General features: G+C 36.6%; 1 protein-coding gene across 1 annotated transcript in view; it reads left to right on the plus strand.

Annotated features, from left to right (window-relative positions):
* Positions 1–6804: 6804 nt before the first annotated feature.
* LOC126973000 (doublesex- and mab-3-related transcription factor A2) overlaps positions 6805–21255 on the plus strand; it is a 39011-nt gene continuing 24560 nt past the window's right edge. Inside the window, exons 1-3 of the mRNA XM_050820125.1 lie at positions 6805–7057; positions 16130–16270; positions 17650–17767. Coding sequence (XP_050676082.1) covers positions 6959–7057; positions 16130–16270; positions 17650–17767 — 358 coding nt within the window. The 5' untranslated portion in view covers positions 6805–6958. The remainder of the gene's footprint in view (positions 7058–16129; positions 16271–17649; positions 17768–21255) is intronic.

Consider the following 21255-nt stretch of genomic DNA (forward strand, 5'->3'; position numbering starts at 1 on the left):
TGATTGCATATACCGGGATTCGAACCCGGGATCTCTGTAGCTCAGTCGGCAGGGTCACTAACCACTATGGGCTATAGGGGTGGTCAACGTCAGTTATAGAAGACGCCGGTATGTGATACATAAGTGTAAAAACAAGCAGCTCGCTCCCAGTGTCACGGTATGTTACATAGAGCCTCTAATGAAGTTAGTTTTGATTGTTACGCCCTGCGCATTATAATGTAGTGCCGCTCAGGTTTTTAGAAAAAACCAAAAATTCTGAGCGGCACTACAATTGCGGTCGTCACCTTGAGATATAAGATGTTAAGTCTCATTTGCCCAGTAATTTCACTAGCTACGACGCCCTTCAGACCGAAACACAGTAATGTTCACATTACTGCTTCACGGTGGTCCTCCATAGTGCGGTTTTCAAGGAGCTTTCTTCCACGTACTACAAAGCTGTGGAATGAGCTTCCTTGTGCGGTGTTTCCGGGACGATACGACATGGGTACCTTCAAAAAAGCGCGTACACCTTCTTTAAAGGCCGGCAACGCTCCTGTGATTCCTCGGGTGTTGCGGGAGATTGTGGGCGGCGGTGATCACTTAACAACAGGTGACCCGTACGCTCGTTTGTCCTCCTATTCCATAAAAAAAAATAGGCGCCGTTGTGGTACCCATAATCTAGCCGGCATCTACCGAAATTGTGTACAGCCGCAAGTGTCGTAGTCCGTCGATCTATTCAGCATCTAAGACATATATACAGAAGCCGGCATGTGATATATAAGTGTTACAACTAGCAGCTCAATCCCAGTGTCACTGTGTGTTACATAGAGCCTCTAATGAAGTAGGGGCGGCCGTAGACGGACCAATCCCCGCGCTTGTTACTGTTGCGTGCCGCGCCATTGGTGAGAACTCGCAACTGTTACCTCACCGTACGCCTGTTACCTACTGAAAACCGCTTGGGTTGATATCTCCATAAATATCTAAATCCCTGGGAATAGCGTGCTGATCTTATGCTACTAATAATATCTTCCCTTTCTTGGCGTCCGTGCAGAATGGGATGTCGCTATGCCAACAATAACAGTTTTCAATTACGGATCTCTAGTTACGGATATATCGCAGAATAATATAAAATCATTGCAAATTATTTCATTTAAAATCAATATCACAATTTTCTAGAGGTTTTTTTTTATGGAAAAGGAGAACTACAGAGCGTAACCTGGTGTTAAGTGATCACCGCCGCCCACAGTCTCTTGCAAAACCAGAGGAATCACAAGAGCATTGCCGGCCTTTATCTCTGAATCTACTAAACCGATTTTGAACATTTTGTTACCAATACAAATTCAAATTTTTGTGTCATATATACATATATATACTATATATTACACCAAAAATGAAAATACTTTTTCATAGTAGTTGTATTTGTAAAATACTTCGGAGAAAAAACCGTTGAATACTAAAAATAAATTATGTGGCAAAACAACGTTTGCCGGGTCAGCTAGTGTCCAATATAGTAATATCGACCTCTAGTAAGTTAAACTAAGGATAGATAGGTTATTGAAAACGGCTGTTAATGGCTGACAGGCTTGCCCTGTATGTTTCAGTATGACAACTCTCTCTGTTATCCTTACTTAAACATTTTATTGATATCAAACCTTCAAGGCAACTACTACTTTCAAATTAAAAATTAACTACCTATGTAGGCCTATAGGTGAACAAACTAAATGGTCTAATAAGCATCATGTTATAAATGTGAAGCTTTATTAAGAAGAAGTGATATCAAACTGCCTTCATTGCCATATTAGTCAGTTACAACCTGTAGCTTTGCAAAGTAAGCAATTCAATACAAATACTCGAAAGATTCGTACATACAACACGTAAGAGTTAGCACTAGGTAGGAATACTTAAAAACGCATTATTATGAAATAAAAAAAAAGAGTGTAGAATAATTAAAAAAAAATAAAGTTAGCGAAACATAAGTTGGTGATTCCTAGAATGGTGTAGGTAATGATTGCGTGAGAGGTAGTCGAGGGCTTCAATACAGTCCAGTACTGGAATCACACTTTAGGTAATGCAAGTGATAGTCGCCGCTTAGACCATGGAATGACGGTATTTACATACATACATACGCCAACAGACACCGTCGTCTTCTTGGAGTCTACATACCCTGAGATTGCTCTTCATAAGTGTGAAAAAGTTTATTGCACGTCATACTCTACCACTCATTCGAAAATATGGTATGCATCAGACTAGAGAAGAAGAGCGCAATAAATCACGTCTCTTTTGAATAAAGTTGTATTTCTATTCAATTTATTCATTAAACAGGCCTGGGTCGTGTAATTTATGTCTAAGTTGTGGTATTATATTATTAAGTCATTGAAAGCTGTTGTAGTAACCCTTAGATAATTTAAATGTCTAGATAGAGTCTCTTGCTGTTAGACAACCGATAAAAACCAGCCGGGAATATTAGTTTACTGTGCGTGACCAGCTACTTCTTACACTCGCTATTTGTATGACACTAACTCAATTTTTTAGACGTTTTTACAGCATACATCGTAGTCTATCTAGACGTAAAAATGATCCTTGAATATATTCTACTACTAACAGCACACTGCACATAATACCTATAGAGCTCTAGTCTACCAACACGGCAGATTTTATCAGTGGGAGGCTCCTTTACACCGGATACCGACTAGATTATGGGTACCACAACGGCGCCTATTTCTGCCGTGAAGTAATAATGTGTAAATAATACGTACCTACTGTATATCGGTTTGAAGGCGCAGCTAGTGAAATTACTGGGCAAATGAGACATAACATCGTATGTCTCAAGGTGACGAGAGCAATTGTAGTGCTGCTCAGAATTTTTGAGTTTTTCAAGAATCCTGAGCGGCACTGCATTGTAATGGGCATCGTATCAATTACCATCAGCTGAACGTCCTGCTCGTCTCGTCCCTAATTTCAATAAAAAAAAGATATATGTGCCCTCAAGAAGTATTGTGCACATCTTATATTGCAGCATTCATAATTAGAATCCGAAGTGTAGCACATGATAAGTAGGTACTTAAGACACACAAGACATGTAGATACAGAGGTGACCCCGGGCGGGAGAGGGTGTAAGGCGTGAAGGGGAGGGGGACAGGGTAAGTTACACGGACGATATTCAAATTGCGAACATTTCATTTTATCGCTTTACGAAGATATTCGCTCGCTCCCACGCTCCTCTAGGGATGGGACACACTGTGTCGACATTGTTTTTTCATATTTAAAAACATTCATTAATAATCATTGGCTTTTCGTTTAGGTACCTACTTCACATATGCACATCTGCACCCTGTTTTTTCGAATAATACATAAATAACGGAGAATAGGCTTTGTTCAACCTCTTAACTCAGACTTTTATAAACTGAATTTCATCAAAGTCGATAGTACATCAAAAATATTGTTTTTTTATTTATTTCGAGAAATAACACGTGTAAATGTCAAATTCAACTTTAATCATAAGAAATGACAAAAAAATCATTATCACTATTTTAAATCATTATTTAACATCTAAAACAAATATTTTAAATAGGTACCTTGTACCTTGAATTTACTCCAAGTGATGGGGATAAATAATACAAAACTTTGAATATGCGATTATTTTACAACAAAAACAATTAAGAATTATTATACACACATCATCTACACATACTGTGAATAAATAAAGTAGAATGGGTGTATTTTAACAAAATGTAGAGTATTTTTTAAGAAATATATAACTTTAAATTTAGCATAAAACAGTGGAAAGGGAACGCTGCCGCCATAAGCAATGATACTTAAGTGTCAAACTCAAAATGAATGTGGATTATTGAATGTAAAAGAAGCTTCTGTAGTTTATTGCACGTTGGCATCAATTAAATATTAAATAAATAAAATATCGATAGTATCCCAGGCCTGCGCTAAGTTGAGACGTTTGCGAAATGTGAACATTTCAGAAATTGATCGTCGTAGCTCCGGAATTCTCATTTCAGCCTCAACGTGGGCCCACACCCCCACTCCCGCCACCCCCCCTGCTCGTGGCGCCCTCGCACGGCAGAGGTGCGAACCACGAAGTACAAGCCGTTACATTGGAGTGCTGCTTGCTCGTCATTTAACGATTGTTATGATGTTTGTCTCGCTCAAACTTATTGTTTAACAAAACAGAGCGTCAAATATTATTGGCAGAAAGTATTTAAAGTCAAAGTCAAACTTTATTCAAATAGGATTAAACTAAGCGCTTTTGAATCGCCACTACAAAGATTTCTTTTAAATTACTGAATTTACCATATTATGTTCGGAAAAGGTTGAGCTCGTGAGAAGAACATACCTACAAGAAACTCAACGGCAACTCTTTTCAATCAAATAGAGTACTTATTTTACAATGGCTATAATATGCATAACAGATTTGTTTGTAAGGTGCTGTATCCAATATATGACTCGTGTTTAAATTATATAAACTATTTCATAAAAAATAATTAAATAATAAATAAATAAATAAATAATAATAAATAATTAAATGTATAAATAAAAATTATCGTAGGTATATTGGATGCATCAACCTTTAGAGCTTGAACTCATTGTTTGTGCAAGGATGCTTCGTGAATATGATGGTCGTGATTACTGTCATAATTAGTAATTGCATCCAACAAATACAACTTATAATGTACAACTTCATTATTGTACTTCGTTTATATAAATTGTTGATTGTCAAATAAATGTTTAATTATTACATTTCGACTTTGTATCTCAACATTCGTGTAGAGACGGCGCGGGCGATAAGTAGATCCCAGTAGGTGCAGTGTAAAATTAAAAAATTCAAATATTTTTATTCAAACTAGGATGCCTAAGACCAGAAAAAAATGGGCGCAACAAACTCAGCGGGCTTCTTTTTTATTCATAAAAAATATGATTACAAAGAAATATTGTACAATTAAACTTATTATTACATAGCCTGAGGGCGGTCGCTCAATTCCCAATCTGTAACCTTTACCATACAAACGTTTCTAACATTTCTTGAATATCGTACCTAATACTTTTGTTTTGAACATTTTTTGGTATCTTGTTGTAAAAGCATATACAAAGCATACCCACAAAAGACTTACTAACTCGAATACAAGCCATTATATGTTTATGTCTGTTCCTGGTGTTAACATTATGGTTATGACAGTTTCTGGCAAATTCACTTATGTGCCTATGAACATACATTACATTATCAAGAATATATTGAGAAGCAACAGTCAAGATGTTAATTTCTTTAAATTTTGCTCTCAATGATTCTTTCAATGCATTACAAGATACAATGGGCGAGGTGATCACCTACCATGAATTGTGCCCTATACTCGTCTGTTGCTAACTTGCATAAACAGATATTTAACGTTAAATACAAAATAAAAGTCGCGCTCACAACTGCTGTACCTACTCACTGAAAAGCAATAAACTCGCTGTAAATTCCGCAACCGATATTCTGCTGTAATACATTAATAATTGTAGAGCCACCCCCCCTAGGGCCACCCCCCCACCTCCCGCCGCCACCATTGTTATTTAAATGGGATCGCAGCGACAAGTAAATTGAAATATTTCAATTTGGTCGCACCTCCTCTCCGCGTTAGCAAATTTGATCCAAATTAATAAAAGTTAAAATTGACGGAGCCTTTCCATCGTTCAATAAATATTTTACGATGAATCTGTCTATTGAAAGAACCTGGCTTTGTTCAAGTAAAAGAAAATAAGTTCTTAAGGGTACAGGTAATTAACTTAAATCATATCCGGAATGGTCATCATGGAAATCTTTGGGGGAGGCCTTTATCCAGTGGACTTATACTGGTCCTTTTAGCAGTGGACGTCTTCCGGCTGCTGCTGATGATGGCGATGATACCCGGAGTATAGATACTATATTTTTAAGAGATCCATAATGATAAAGTTTAAAATTGGAAGGTTCTAAGGGCGGTAGACAATCTATTGAATAGATAGGTATCTCGTTTGTAGTTCTTATAAATCTATAACATAATATACAATATTATTATTGGCTGCTCCAATTAGGCCACTAGAAACCCAAGTGCTGGCAGCTATTTCGGTCAACAGAGCAGCCTAGCTATCTAACGTTGAAATGCTGCCATTATTCTTGGTACGCTTCTCCGTAATGATAGTTTTCACATACCCGGTAATTATTGGCTGCAAATGTGAACTTCATTTAATTATCTCTTGTAATATTCTAAAGGAAGAGAAACTTGAAAGAAGTGAACCTTCCAACGTAACATGCCACATTATTGGTACTTAGAGTTTAAAAGAGTATTCAAAAATCTTTAGATAGGTACTAGCTAAATAAAAAATATGAAGATTGGTCAATATAGTTGAATTGTATGACAATTGAGTGTCAGAGCGTTCAACACAATGTTATCCGCAGATCGTCGTCGGGCCCCTCGTCAACTCAAATGTGCAATACGTTAAAATATTGGAAACAATCGGAAAAGAACCGACAACAAAACCGTATACACGACTCAAATAACAAACATAATTGTGTTTTTTTATCCAACTCAATAGAGCTTTGTCCGGGAACTTCTCAAAAAAGTCACCTTTATAAATTAAGTTTCATCGCGCTGCGGCCAATGAGAGCGCCGGGGCGGGGCTGCGAGCATTGCGATTGGTGCTCCGGAGCCTCTCATAACATTTTATATAACCGGATGATACAAATATACAGTTAACACTACAGCCAGAGTGGGACGGAGATAGAATATTGTATACAGTGTGGCGCTCCGCTCTCGGAACTCCCTTTCGCGCACGGGCCCTGCTACTGTCCGCCAACAAGAATGAAGCAACAGTGTTGGTTGCAACTTGGCACGGAGCGCAGTGTCGTGTCACCCGATACTCTGTGTCGCACTCACCCGACGTGACACTACCGGATCATACCGTGACGAACACTCATACGATGACACTTAGTGTTTGAGACTTATACAGTTAAAGAATGTCTTTGCCGAACGGAGTGGACGTTTCTCAGTTGGTGCAGCATCCTGTGTTGGCAGCGCTGCCTCCCTTCTTCCTCAGAGCCTCCGAGAGATACCAGGTCAGTGGGTCAGATGTTAGCTAAGTCAGACTTTATAAGTACCTGAACAATAAATTTGTTACGCGGCTTCATAACTTTTTCGATTTTGTGAGCTGAAAAAAAAATCGAGATTTATAAACTCGATTGAAACAAAGTTGTTATTTAATTCAATGCAGTTCTTTAATGAGTTGTAAACAAAAACCATTTTGGGACTAAAAATAATTGTGGGTTGGAAAGCTCATAACAATTACTGTTATAAGTATTACATTAATGTGATAGTAGGAAAATTTTAGTGATAAAATACCTACTAGTTTAGCTGCAATATATCTATATTGCAGCTAAAATTAGAGTATATTTTCTTAAGTTTTTATTTAAAATAATTAATAAGTTAAAAGTAATTTCAAATTAAGTTTCTATTGTAGATCATTTGAAATTTTAAGAATTTTGGTTATTTTTAAGAGTTTAGTGTTTAACAAAAATCTTTGAATTAACAACGGTACCTACCTATTTATCTTATTTTTATTAAAAAATGTGTGCGCAAAAATACGGAGAATTTAATTTTATGTTGTAGGTTTTACCTATGTAGATATTAGAAAGTTTATTTTGATAAATTATATCAATTCTTATCGTATTTTTGAAAAGTATATTATTTTATGATTATATTTAAAAAAAGTATCATTTAATGTCAATTTAAAAAAAATAGTAGTGGTAAGCAGATCAAATTTCAATAAAATTACTTTTGCATAAGTCCTTTAAAATGTCTAACTTAATCCTATTGGTTTTCGTCCCTACTAAGTCGCACAATTTCTAATTTCAGATTCAAAATACTAATTAATGAATAGTTATTCAAAGAAATTACTTTCGGGGTCTTAGATTGCAGCTTTAATAATATATTAAAACTATTACAAAATTAACTAGGAAAATATATAAAGTCCTGTTTTAGTTTTCCGAAGAAATCTTCTATGAGCAACATATATTATTTAAAAAGTTGGTTCCTTATTTATTTTTATTTAAAAGATTTAACCAGGAAATTCAATATTAAATATTGACAGGTTGACAGTAAGTGGCTCACGTGGTTGGAAGTGGAACTAAATTTACAGGGTTATTGGTAGTGTGACGTATTCCCGATAGAAGGGTAAAGAGGTGACTAACAGCGATAATTTAAATCCACATATGCATTATGCAAGAGTTTACCGATTTTGAGTTATCAGAATATCAATTTAAAGAGAATTGTTTCTTTCGATTTATAAAAACAATTAAACACTGGTTATTTATCAAAATTAAAACAACACTTATTCGACCACATTTTAAATTCGAGACAAAAAACGATATTAATTGAATATATTTTTCACGAAAATGTCTGAAAAACAAAAAAGGCAACTTGGCTGGCAGATTATTTTAAAAATATGACCGTTTTCGTAGCTCTCCTAAAATGTATTACAATTATTAGGAACTTATGTCACAGAAACTGAAAAAATATGATCTCAAAGAAAGCAGGCGGAAAATTCGTATTCGAACTAAGCTTAAGGTCGTACCTTATAATTTCTATATAATTAATTAATATAAATATATATAAAAAAACAATATAATAAAACAAAAAATACAAATGTAAAAGACAATTCAGAAGCAGTAACAGTTTAATACTAATAACAATTAATAATAAGTAACAATTTAGACATTTTTTAATTTAGCCTAATTAAAGTTCCTGTTCGAATAATTGATTATTCCGCATCGCATTTGCTGCGTTTATTAAAAAAAATTGCGTGTGTACAAAGTACACATGTCAGAAGTTAAACCTGCATTGTGCATGAACCTCTGAACTGCATATGAAGTCCTGGTACATGTTGCTAGGATGACACATGATTTCAACCGCTATGAAAGACATTACTAACACCGCTACCATATTTATGTTCTCCTGGTGTCTATGCAGTAATAAGTCGTGCGTATGACATAAGAATATATTAAGTTATACCTACTCGCGTCATACATAAAAATAAAATAGTATGCATATTTCTGTCTCATTCTTTGCTGGCTTCATCCTACACATTTTTGTATTTGTGTCTCTTACCTGTCGTTTTTTCCGTTGCATCCGGTTAGAAATCACAACGATACTAAAGAAGTTTCACTTCAAAAGCCTGATAACCCAATTACGGTTGGTTCACTTTTGCATTATGCATATAAGAGTTAAATTTATCGCAAGTAGCCATCCCCATGCCCTTCTAACACCAGTGGAAGGCTCCTTTGCACCGGATGCCGGCTAGATTATGGGTACCACAACGGCGCCTATTTCTGCCGTGAAGCAGTCATGTGTAAACATTACTGAGCTTCAGTCTAAAGGGCGCCGTAGCTAGTGACATAACTGGGCAAACTAGACTTAACATGTCTCAAGGCGACGAGCGCAATTGTAGTGCCGCTCAGAATTTTTGTGTTTATCAAGAATCAATTGTATCAATTACCATCAGCTGAACATCCTGCTTGTCTCGGCCCTTATTTATAAGTATAAGTTATAAGTTTTTAATAAGGATTAATTGATTTGACACTATCCTTTTACAACATTCTTAATACTACAAGAAATAAAATATTAAAGAAAAATATAAGACCTACCTAAATGACACATTGTAATTTAACTAACCTCTCAATAAACTCACTGTATCCTTCATAAACAGCGGTTTCTTATTACTTCCTGTTTCGTTATAATATCCACAATTACTTATAGCTGACACGCATTGCAAATTGTAACTAAATACGATAATAGATGCGATTTACATTGTAATTTTTGCGTGTAATTGTACGTGTAATGTAATTTTTTGTTGGCAAGCTTTTGTTGTTTTGATTAGATTATAGGCTTAGTGAAAACTGTAAAGAGATACTTTAACATAGGATCTTGTTTCAATTGGGGTCTACTTAGTGAGTCTTTGTGGGTCAATAGTGGGTTACAGATGTGCAATAGTTTGACACTTTTGGCTTTATATTTAATACTAGCTGATGCCCGCGACTTCATCGGCGTATATTAAGGGTTTTCAAAAGTTTGGAATTGAAGATTATCTCATGTCCTATTCCAGTTCCGGTTCCCGTTTTCACTCCCGTTCCGAACATATTATATGAATTATATTTCGGGGAAGATTGCTATGTCAAATTAAACCTACTATTGGTACAGTTATAGCTCATCGACGTGAATTTAAGTTTTTCACAAGTCCCGCGGGATACATGGATTTTTCCGAGATAATGTGGGAAATGTAGTACTAAGTACTTTCGGAAGCTCCAGTCTATCTCTGTACTAAATTTTATCAAAATCGCTTGAGTGGTTTAGGCGTGAAAGCGTTACAAACAAGTTTACATTCACAATCATAATATTACTAGGGATAGGGATTGATAATATCGTCGCAAGAAAGGCAGAATTACTGAAGCGCCAAAATAGGCATATTGAGTTATATAGATATTCGGAATCAGCGTTTTTTTCTGCGTCGATCAGTCTAGGTCCCATAGCGATACGAGCACTATTTTGGCGTTTCAGTAAATGGAGAAAAAGGGGATTTTTCATCAGCCAGAGTCCTTAAACGACACTTTTTTGGCATTTTATTTCACCTTCGCACGACACGCCACAAGTTACGATATCATCCCCACCATCTGGATGTGTGGTGGTCCTCCACAGTGCGGTTTTCAAGGAGCTTTCTTCCTCGTACCACGAAGCTGTGGAATGAGCTTCCTTGTGCGGTGTTTCCGGGACGATACGACATGGGTACTTTCAAGAAAAGCGCGTACACCTTCCTTAAAGGCCGGCAACGCTCTTGTGATTCCTCTGGTGTTGCAGGAGAGTGTGGGCGGCGGTGATCACTTAACACCAGGGGACCCGTACGCTCGTTTGTCCTCCTATTCCATAAAAAAAAAATATTCGTGCCTGTCACCTAAGTATTTTTGAACTACTTCAAACAAACATAAAAGTTGGTATAAGTAATTTTTAAATTAAGCCTCCCACTCGCCGGCTAGATTATGGGTACCACAACTTCGCCTATTTCTGCCATGAAGCAGAAATGTGTTAGCATTACTGTGTTTCGATCTGAAGGGCGCCGTAGCTAGTGAAATTACTGGGCAAATGAGACCTAGCATCTTAGGTCAAGTGCCACTCAGAATTTTTGGGGTTTTTCAAGAATCCTGAGCAGCATTGCATTGTAATGGGCATGGCGTATCCATTACCATCAGCTGTACGTCCTGCTCGTCTCGTCCCTTATTTTCATAAAAAATATATATAATATATAAAAAAAGTAGAATACACTTAAAAATAAACAATTATGAAGAAAATAATTAATTATCACTACTTTGGAGTTCGCGTGGTTTTGTAAAATTATCCATCTATTCTAAAGGGTTACCAGCTTCAATGCAATCTTAAGTCCCACCACGAATAAATATTTAAGAAAATTTAAAAATAGACGCGATCATCGATGTAGTAAAATTAGATGAAGCGTCACGATCGATTTCCCAGCTAACGTGACGGATGTAACAAATTTACTTAGAGCAACTTTTAGTTCTCAAGGCAGGCTTCGTCATGATCACTTAAATGCCATTTCTTGTGGCGGCGTTGGAGCCATTATACTGACGTTACTTTGGCTGGTCCATGCGTCAAGCTCGTCAACGGGCGCTCCTTGTGGTGGCTGAGTGATTGTGAATCTGTTAAATTTAAGGCCGAATTTTCAAATGTTTAAAATATGTATTAGGTATTTTCGGGTCTTTGGACAATCGTGATTCCTGTCTCATCTACTCGAAACAATTCATCTTATGCTTTAGTTTCAATTTAAAAACTAATTAATTTTACTTCTACCAAGAGTGTTCCAGTTTCGAAACGAAATAAAGACCATTCATGTAATGTATCTCACTTAAGAGTAATTGCACTCTCCGACAATTATTTTCATGTTTTAACTGTATTAAGTCTACTGTAGTTATTTCAATTACATCATGAAGTTTGCATGTGTAATGTTAGATAAATATTGTATGTTCATCTCAATCATGCTTGGAAATTTAGGCATCATTTTGACAATCTTTTTCGAGATAAATAGAAATTGCTGTACTGGGCAAATACATGCGAGCAGTGACCGACAACAGTTGTATGAAAATACTTAACTGGCGTTTGGTGTAGTGGCTAAATAAATTACATAGTCAACTCATATCTGTCGTGTAGTTTATGAACAATCGTTTACTCCGAAACATGACAACCAAGGAGCTAACTTATTTCTCTTTCATTTAAATTTCGAACTGGCTTACAAATAGAAAGCTATTTATTGAAAAAAATACAATGAACTCTTAAATGCGGGATAAATTATTGGTTATTAATAATGATAAATTATTTTATTTTACAAAATGTGTTAAAGTAAAGAGAGAGTATAATGAACTTAAAGGCCACCTGAAATTCAAGAGGAGGCAGGAGCCGTTTAGTTTTAATTTCCGCGCATTATTTGAGAAAAGTACTATTTCTGCCCACAACTACGCATTGATGGACTTATGTATGTGTGCCTCGGCTTCACCACATTTTCACGTTCGTCCGTCAATAATTAAATTAATCGGATCGTAAAGTAGGTTATTCCAAACGCGACATAATAAAAATATTAGTAAATCATTAAAAAAACACAAAAGTTATTGGGTACCTACAGATTAGGTATCAATAACTAACATACACTGTAAATTAATGCGAATATTTGAAAAGATAAACGAATTCAACATTAAATTAAAAAATATAAGCTGGGTTCTCGGTGACAGGATCATGCAGTTGTCCCGTTCACGATAACAGTAAGACGGGTAGGCTCAGTAAGACAGACCCGCCCCGTTACGCCGCCACAAGCTATGACATTTAAGTCAAATCCTGCCACAAAAACTTTTTTATGACAAAAGCGACGAGACGATCAGGACGTTCAGCTGACGGTTATTGATAGGCCCTGCCGATTACAATGCAGTGCCGCTCAGGATTCTTGAAAACCCCAAAAACTCAAAGATATAAGACGTTAACTCTCATTTGCCCAGTAATTTCACTAGCTACGGCACCCTTCAGAGCGAAACACAGTAATACTTACACATTACTGCTTCACGGGAGAAATAGGCGCCGCTGTGGTACCTATAATCTAGCCGGCATCCTGTAGATGTTATCTCTCTCTATCTCTTAAGCTACACTCGCAGAAGAGCGTTCAAAGCATCTGAATATTTAAGTGTTTATAAGACGCGACGTTTCTCATCAAGTTGTGTTCATCATCGTTGGTTGGTGGACTTTATTTTGAACGTACTGTCAACCTTTTGACATTTCTTGCTTTTGTTTTAAGTGTGACGCTTTTCAGTATCCTAAGAAGAGCTTTTAATCTTGGTAATATTATAAATTATAAACAAACCAATATAAAATAAATCTTATTACTATATTACAATATTATGATTACACCAGTGGGAGGCTCCTTTGCACAGGATGCCGGCTAGATTATGGGTACCACAACGGCGCCTATTTCTGCCGTGATGCAGTAATGTGTAAACATTACTGTGTTTCGGTCTGAAGGGCGCCGTAGCTAGTGAAATTACTGGACAGATGAGACTTAACATCTTATATCTCAAGGTGACGAGCGCAATTGTAGTGCCGCTCAGAATTTTTGGGCTTTTCAAGAATCCTTGCATGCATTGTAATGGGCAGGGCGTATCAATTACCATCACCTGAACGTCCTGCTCGTCTCGTCCCTTATTTTTATAAAAAAAAAACATTAAATTAAACCTATCATTACGGGGAAACGTACCAAGAATACTGGCAGGTTTTCCACGTTGGAGAGCTAAGCTGATCCGTTGACTGAAATAGCTGCCAGCGCATAGATTGCCTGCAGCCCTATTGAGGCAAGAAGATAGTATTTTATACATACTCCGCGCCTCTAGGCCCCACGGGTCAAGTGTCTCGACACCAAACGGCACAAAGATGTAAGACTCACCGAGATCGACATATTTGCGACGATTGCTGTCTTCGGCAGTCGAAGCAGTATTATTATAAGCTTTTAATTGTATATGTTTTTGATATATATTTATTATAAACACTGCAATAGACGCGCTGTATCCATTGATAACATGATTGTATTACTAGTTCAGTAGCTAAACTATACTAACCCTTACCCTAAAATAAATATTTACATTTACAATCTGTACATAATTGCTCGGCAACGTCAATCACTAAAAAAAAAATTAAAAAATATGCTAATTTCATAAGAGTCTATATATTTTAAGTAATGCAATCTAGTAAAATAACACAAGGTTGAACCATAACATTTAATACTATTTTATACCATTGTGTAGGTACTATCGTTTATGTAATCATTAATATTGTATAAGTCTACATGTCAAAGGCTTATTGCAATATTCAGTATCTGCGATTAATAAATGGTTTAAATTTATTTATTGATAATTCTGATACAGTACCGTTCCGTACCTCAAAAGGAAACAACGGAACCCTGTCTGTCTGTCTCAAGATCCTTTATCTCGGGTTACGTCTGGAGGTATCGAGTTGAAATTAAAAACAGTATAATAGCCGATACTGTTTTTTATCACTCTAAGATAGATTATTCTAAATTAACATCACAAATTGGTATCAAAGCGCCCAATAACTACACCAGGACAAAATGTACTATATACGTTCCTCATTGCAGTACTAATTACAGGCAACATTCATATTTTATAAGGTGTCCACAAGCAATAAATCAGATATCAGTAGACTTGCCTGATTTTGATATATTCAATACGTCACCAAACGCGTTAAGAGGTACATTGACGAGGTGTTGGATGAGTGTGTGTTCTCTTGATTGCTGAATGCCTGAATACTATAATATCAATTAAGTTTTTCTTCGTGTATTTATATCTATATAATTTCATTGTATTACTTCTTGATCTTTTTTAGTATTTTTGTTCATTATTTGTAACACGCTTATAGTCTCTTATATGCGAAAACTGTAATTGGTTAATAGATGTATACTTTTTAAACCTATTTATGTCATGTAATACTGTTTGTTTTCCTAATAAAATAAAATAAAATAAAATAGGAAACTCGCGACACTGATTGCGCGTTATGCCCCAGATTTCCGTGATTTTGGTGATAGCGCAGCGTTCTGTCAACGCGTATTATTTTACGTTTGTTAATAGATTGCTTATAATTAGGATGATTTGAGTGAATGTATTTGAAAGCTATTTACACAAGCTATAAGACCATGAATAATAAACCATCTTACAAACAAAGGAAGGGTCAGAACTGAGTGAGGGAATAGTTTGCCGTACGGCACTCTCGGTAAAAGTTAATGACAGCTCGTTTGCAATAACCTACTTTCAACCATTGTATCACAATGTACTACTTAACTATTCCTCCTCCACATATTCTGATGTACGTCACAGGGTTTGCTATTCTATTTCGTTTTTGAAGTTATACTTCTTTAGGCGCGTTATGAAAAAAATATGAGAGTGAAATTTTAAGATGCGCGCGTATCACTGTAACACAAAAGTGACAGGGTGAAGTTGGTTCCTAAAATTTTCTGACATTTTCGACATTTGTTTTATTTTTTTTTGGTTTCTTCATCCATTATTAGGATAGGCAAAGGGTTAAAGCCCGTACAGTCGTATTCTTATTTAATTTTTTTTTATGGAATAGGAGGACAAACGAGCGTACGGGTCACCTGGTGTTAAGTGATCATAGCCGCCCACATTCTCTTGCAACACCAGAGGAATCACAAGAGCGTTGCCGGCCTTAATAATTATTACAATATTGTTCTTTCTACAAACGTAGAATAGCACGAGGAATAAATAATTTTATGGATTTTTGCTTTGTTACGCCAAAGAAATGTAACTTCTTGCATCCATACATAAGTACACACACTTTTTTTTAGACCGTATGTAGGCTATATGAAGTTTCCTACTTCTAAGATTCTGTTGTTAATATTTCTCGAGCATACGTCGTCTTGTGATACAGTTCCAGTACGAGTGTCCTGTGAGGCTCTTGTATGTTCTTCTCACGCGCTCTGTCCCTTCCGAACATACGGTAGACTCAGTGAGCTGATTGAACAATGTAATCACCATTTAAAAGTGCAGTATTTCTTTACACAGAGGACGCCCAAATGTGCAAGATGCCGCAACCACGGCGTGGTGTCGGCGCTGAAGGGCCACAAGAGATACTGCCGCTGGAGGGACTGCGTCTGCGCCAAGTGTACCCTTATTGCTGAACGGCAGAGAGTCATGGCTGCACAGGTAATGCATTCTATTGCATAAAGCAAAACCTTAGGTTTTTACACAAATTAAATTTGAAAACAAACTCATGAACGATGCAGGACTCAAACCAGGACGCGAACGCGACCTCTCGCGTTCCGTGCGAGCGCTCTTCCACTGAGACAACAGTTCGAGTTACTTAACGTTCATAAATCTTGATAATACGTATTTGTTCAACTCTCAGGTTGTGGCTTCATACGTCACTTGGTTGGCTTAGCGGAAGGAGCACTCGCAGGTCGCGGTTGCAAGTCGCGCATCGTTCATAAATTTTGTTTTCAAATTTAATTTGCAATTATATGTTAGGTCATTAGCCCAGTAATGTCAGTTGCTACGGCTACCTTTAAACCGAAACACAATAATACTTGACAGCAGAATCACTTTTAAAAAAAAGACGTGTGGCACTCGGGGACTGCCGCGGTGAAGCTATTGCATAGCATTTTTTATCAACTTATGCAATTATAATTATTTATTTATTTTATTTATGCAGTATTTTTTTTTAATAAAATTAATTTTAAAAAAAGTAAACGGGAACTGTGTAAAATATAACTTGCAAGATTTGATTACAGACAGACAACGGGGCAGGTGAAACTAAATAAAAATGTTTGTCATAATAATAAAAATTAAAAAAACGTGATAAAAAAATAAAGAAATTAAAAAAAAATCAAGATGTACCCCAGGCTCGAACCTGGGACTTTCTGCACAACGAGCATATGTGATAACCGCTGTTCCACGGCAACTGTAAAAAGCGTGCCGAAATATCTATATACATCTAGTAAGTAAGTGTTAGGTTTTTTTCGTTACGGAATTTCTGGATTCGGTCCCCACGCTCAAGGCCCGCGATAGAAGCTATGCAATAGCTTAAAAACAAATTGTTAACAAATTATGATGTCTCAAAGTGATAAATGTAATTGCAATGCTTCTCACAATTTTGTTTTTTTCAAGAAGCCTAATGGACACTCCATTGTTATGGTGATATTTTTTTTCTATTGTGAATATACGACGACGGGACGAGACGAGTAGGACGTTCAGCTGTTAGTAATTGATACGCCCTGCCCAATACAATGCAGTTTCGCTCAGGATTATTGAAAAACCCAAAAATTCTGAGTGGCACTACAACTGCGCTCGTCATTGAGACATAAGTTGTCAAGTCTTATTTACCCAGTAAATTCACTAGCTACGGCGCCCTTCAGACCGAAACACAGTAATGCTTGCACATTACTGCTTCACGGCAGAAATAGGCTTGCAATTTAGCCGGCATTCGGTGCAAAGGAGCCTCCCTCTGGGATATGGGCAGGTCGTGTCAAAACTGTACACACAGTTGGCTCTAATTCGTTATAGTGAATGAAGTGTTTTATGTCCAGGTTGCTTTGAGGCGGCAGCAAGCCCAGGAGGAGAACGAGGCCCGGGAACTGAACCTGTTGTACGGAGGTCAGCCCTCTGCCGCGCCGCACTACGCGGATATGTCTGATGATAGTCCAGGTTGGTGCAACACTTTATTATACCAAGTTGGAGAAAAAATTTCTTCGAATTTTACATGAGAACGCAAAATATTTTTATACACGCTTTTTATAAGCTTCACATGTATGTATGTTTGTTTGTAACCGACTCATTTGGGCGCGATTTTGACACACTTTAAACGGTCAGATTTCGTTCAATCTTCGTAGATTTATCGAGGACCGAAGACAATATATTAATTTGATAAAATTATTCCATATTTCAATTTGCAAAAAATTTCGTCGATAAAGCAGGAATTGATTTTAAATTTAAACCATAATCTTTTCATCCAAAGCGTGTTTTTAGTTTTTTTTAAAATACTTTTATTACGTGTTTAGTCTCAGAATACAGATCTGTATACAGTGTATAAGTGCAATTTCATTCAATGACGTTTTGGCATCTTGTAGATAAGTAGTAACATGATCCCGTTGCTGTAGAAATGTTAGAACTTCTGATGAAGTAAACGCGATAAGTAGTCTCGCCCTCTCGTGTTGACCTAGACTTGTAAAGAATGCTGATGAAATCGAAACAGGTAGAAATCTAAATTTTTGCTTAGATGATGAAAGACACTTTGCGTTACCTTCATCAGTTGTTGGCAGTTAAGATTCGTAGTAGTTTTCCTTATCAGTTAAAGCTCATGATGAAGAATGTACATCCAATCCCACAATACACATAACATCACCATTATTGCAAGTCAGGCCAGGTTTCCACCAAAGCGGAGAGGAGAGGAGATGTATTTTGATAACCAATCAGATTTTGTTATTAACCACATCTCCTGTCCGCTTAGCTTCTGTGGAAATGGATCAAGCGGAGAGGAGATTTTTCTATAGAATTTTGTGCCGCGCCGAGCGATCATGCGGCGGGGCAGAGACGAGATGCGTGTAGGCGGCTGGGCCGCGCTCGCGTTTTTTTTAATGATTTAATTCCAGAATCTGTGTTTCCTTCCATAGCTTAATCATTGAAGAATTATTTATGTTTCTCCAACCTCTAACTCCTCTTCTTGAAGCAAGTTAAAATATAACTTTTGTAACGGCATGACGTCTTTCTTTCGTAGGCATCCCTTCACTGATTTCGAGCTTTCACAGCTCACATCTACGCTTTGTCCAGCTCACATCTCCTCTCCGCTTTGGTGAAAATAACCCGACAGCTTCGCGGTTTATCTCCTCTCGTCTTCTCTCCTCTCCGGTAGATGCCGGGCCTTTGCTCGGGTCTTGCCACGGCCATTTTTTGTCGTCTCTTCAAAAACGGTTCGGTTTCATTACATCGTCTCAGTTACAACTACACAGTTTCAGTGAGTTTGTATGCCTACTATAACTACTGTACCTAGCTTTTACCAAATCGGTTAAAACTGTTTTGTGGTCTATTCCCAGTTCTTCACCTATGTCCATCCTACTCTACTTTTTCTTGTGTTTTGATCTCCGTTTCTCCAGATAGATATGTAACGTCTCCTCTGTTGCTATGGACTAATGACCGCTACTCGGTTTACTAACAAAATCTAGTTATACAATGTGAAGCTTGCCGGGGAATAATTTTATTTTATTTTAGGATGGCGTTAGGATGTAAACATTTGGTTTGAATAATTATTGAATAGGGCGCGGTACTCGTATGACCGCGACGTATAATGTTATATTATATTAATAAAGAAACTGTAGAGAATGGCAGCTTTCTAAAGCTCACTCAGTAGGTGTTCATCTACAAACTATATTTTACATATATATGTCTACGGTACGTTGCGGTATGAACCAATTTCTAACATAACTACAGAGTGTCTAGTTTTCATTGAAGATATTTTCTAATTTTTAGCAAATCAATAAGTAACTATTTATATCAAAGTGTTTTCATGATAAGGTTTTGAAGGAATAGATATCATATGAATATATTGTTTGTCGGAACAATGTACAAACGAAATTTCTGTTTCATTAGGTGAATGATCCTTTGATCATGTCTTTGAGGCCGGGGGTTAGGGGTTAGGGTTTAGGTTAAAGACAAAGTCAAATAATCCTTTTCAAATAGCTTTAAACTTTCAAATAAATCATAAAGAAAGAATTTGTCGATATACTGTAAGCTTAACGCAAACGAACGCAAAACCACGCCAATCGAACTGAGCAGAAATCTAATGAAAATAAAATGATGACGTCATAAGACCTAACGGGAATTAACGGATCACTTCATAAGACGTAACAGAAATGAAACGATGACGCCATCAGACGTAACGAAAATGAAATGTGACGTTTAAAGGAAGTGTCAGGATGTTGCTCCAAAAATGTCCTCACAATTCAAATGTCGTAAAGTCAGGTTATAGAACATAATTTTTGCATCCTCATTTAAAAATCCTATCTAGTCAGTCTGTTTCAACACTTCTCATCCAAAGAACGTAAAAAAATGTTTAGTGACCTATGCATTTTACAAGTAAATAAATGCAGCGTGCCATAAATACTTTAAAATTGACAAATGATTTGAGTTTTCTTTAGAGTTAATTCCGCGAATATTTGTCTTTCGCGAATAATATCTAGATAATATCTAGAAATATTAATAATATTAATATTTCTAGATAGACATACACGAGTCTCGTGCCAGATTTTTGCGAGACAACACGTCCTGAGGATGCCTCGTGTAGAGGCGTAACACGTGTCTAATTGTTTAAAGACAAATATTCGCGAAATTAACACTAAAGAAAACTCAAATCATTTGTATAATTATGGATTTCCGCAAAGTAACGCCTACTTCAATATTTTTTTTTTAAATTGAATATAAAAATTGAATTAGAGTTAAGAGACTTTTTATGCAATCTGTATCTGTAGAATCTGTAGAATGTCAATGTAGAAGAGAATGTAGACTCGCAATTGCATCGATATCTAAAATATAAAATTCTCATATCGCGGTGTTTGTTGTTAAACTCCTTCGAAACGGCTTGACCGATTCTCATGAAATTTTGAGTGCGTATTGGGTAGGTCCGAGAATCGGACAACATCTATTTTTCATCCCCCTTAATGTGAAGGGTGGTCCACGCCAATTTTTTTGATATTTTTTTTATTTGTTTGATTATGAGCATTAAAAATACATATAACTTCAAATTTTCACCCACCTACGATCAACAGTTACTTTTGTATCGCGATTTTAATATCGGCAATACAACGTTTGCTGGGTCAGCTAGTTCACTATAAATGTCTGCAGTGTATGCATGATTGTAACACAATTTAGCCATTTGAAGCGAAGTCTTAATTTGTCGCTGCACCACAGCACAGTGAAGTACACGTAGCGAGTGTGAGCGGTTTTTTATACAGTTTCTAACGAATTTAGCGCTTGCCATTTATTTAATTGCACCTTACAAATGTTTATAATTTACTTTGCGACGTCAGTGAAACATCAAAAGATTTTTCTTAGGAAACCGCGAGCGACATACGACTTACGACACCAAAAGATAGAGTCTAAAACGAAATAGCAACGCGACCCTTCAATGCTGCTACTTTTAT

Source organism: Leptidea sinapis, chromosome 28 (assembly GCF_905404315.1).
Source record: "Leptidea sinapis chromosome 28, ilLepSina1.1, whole genome shotgun sequence".
NCBI classification, from domain to species: Eukaryota; Metazoa; Arthropoda; class Insecta; order Lepidoptera; family Pieridae; genus Leptidea; species Leptidea sinapis.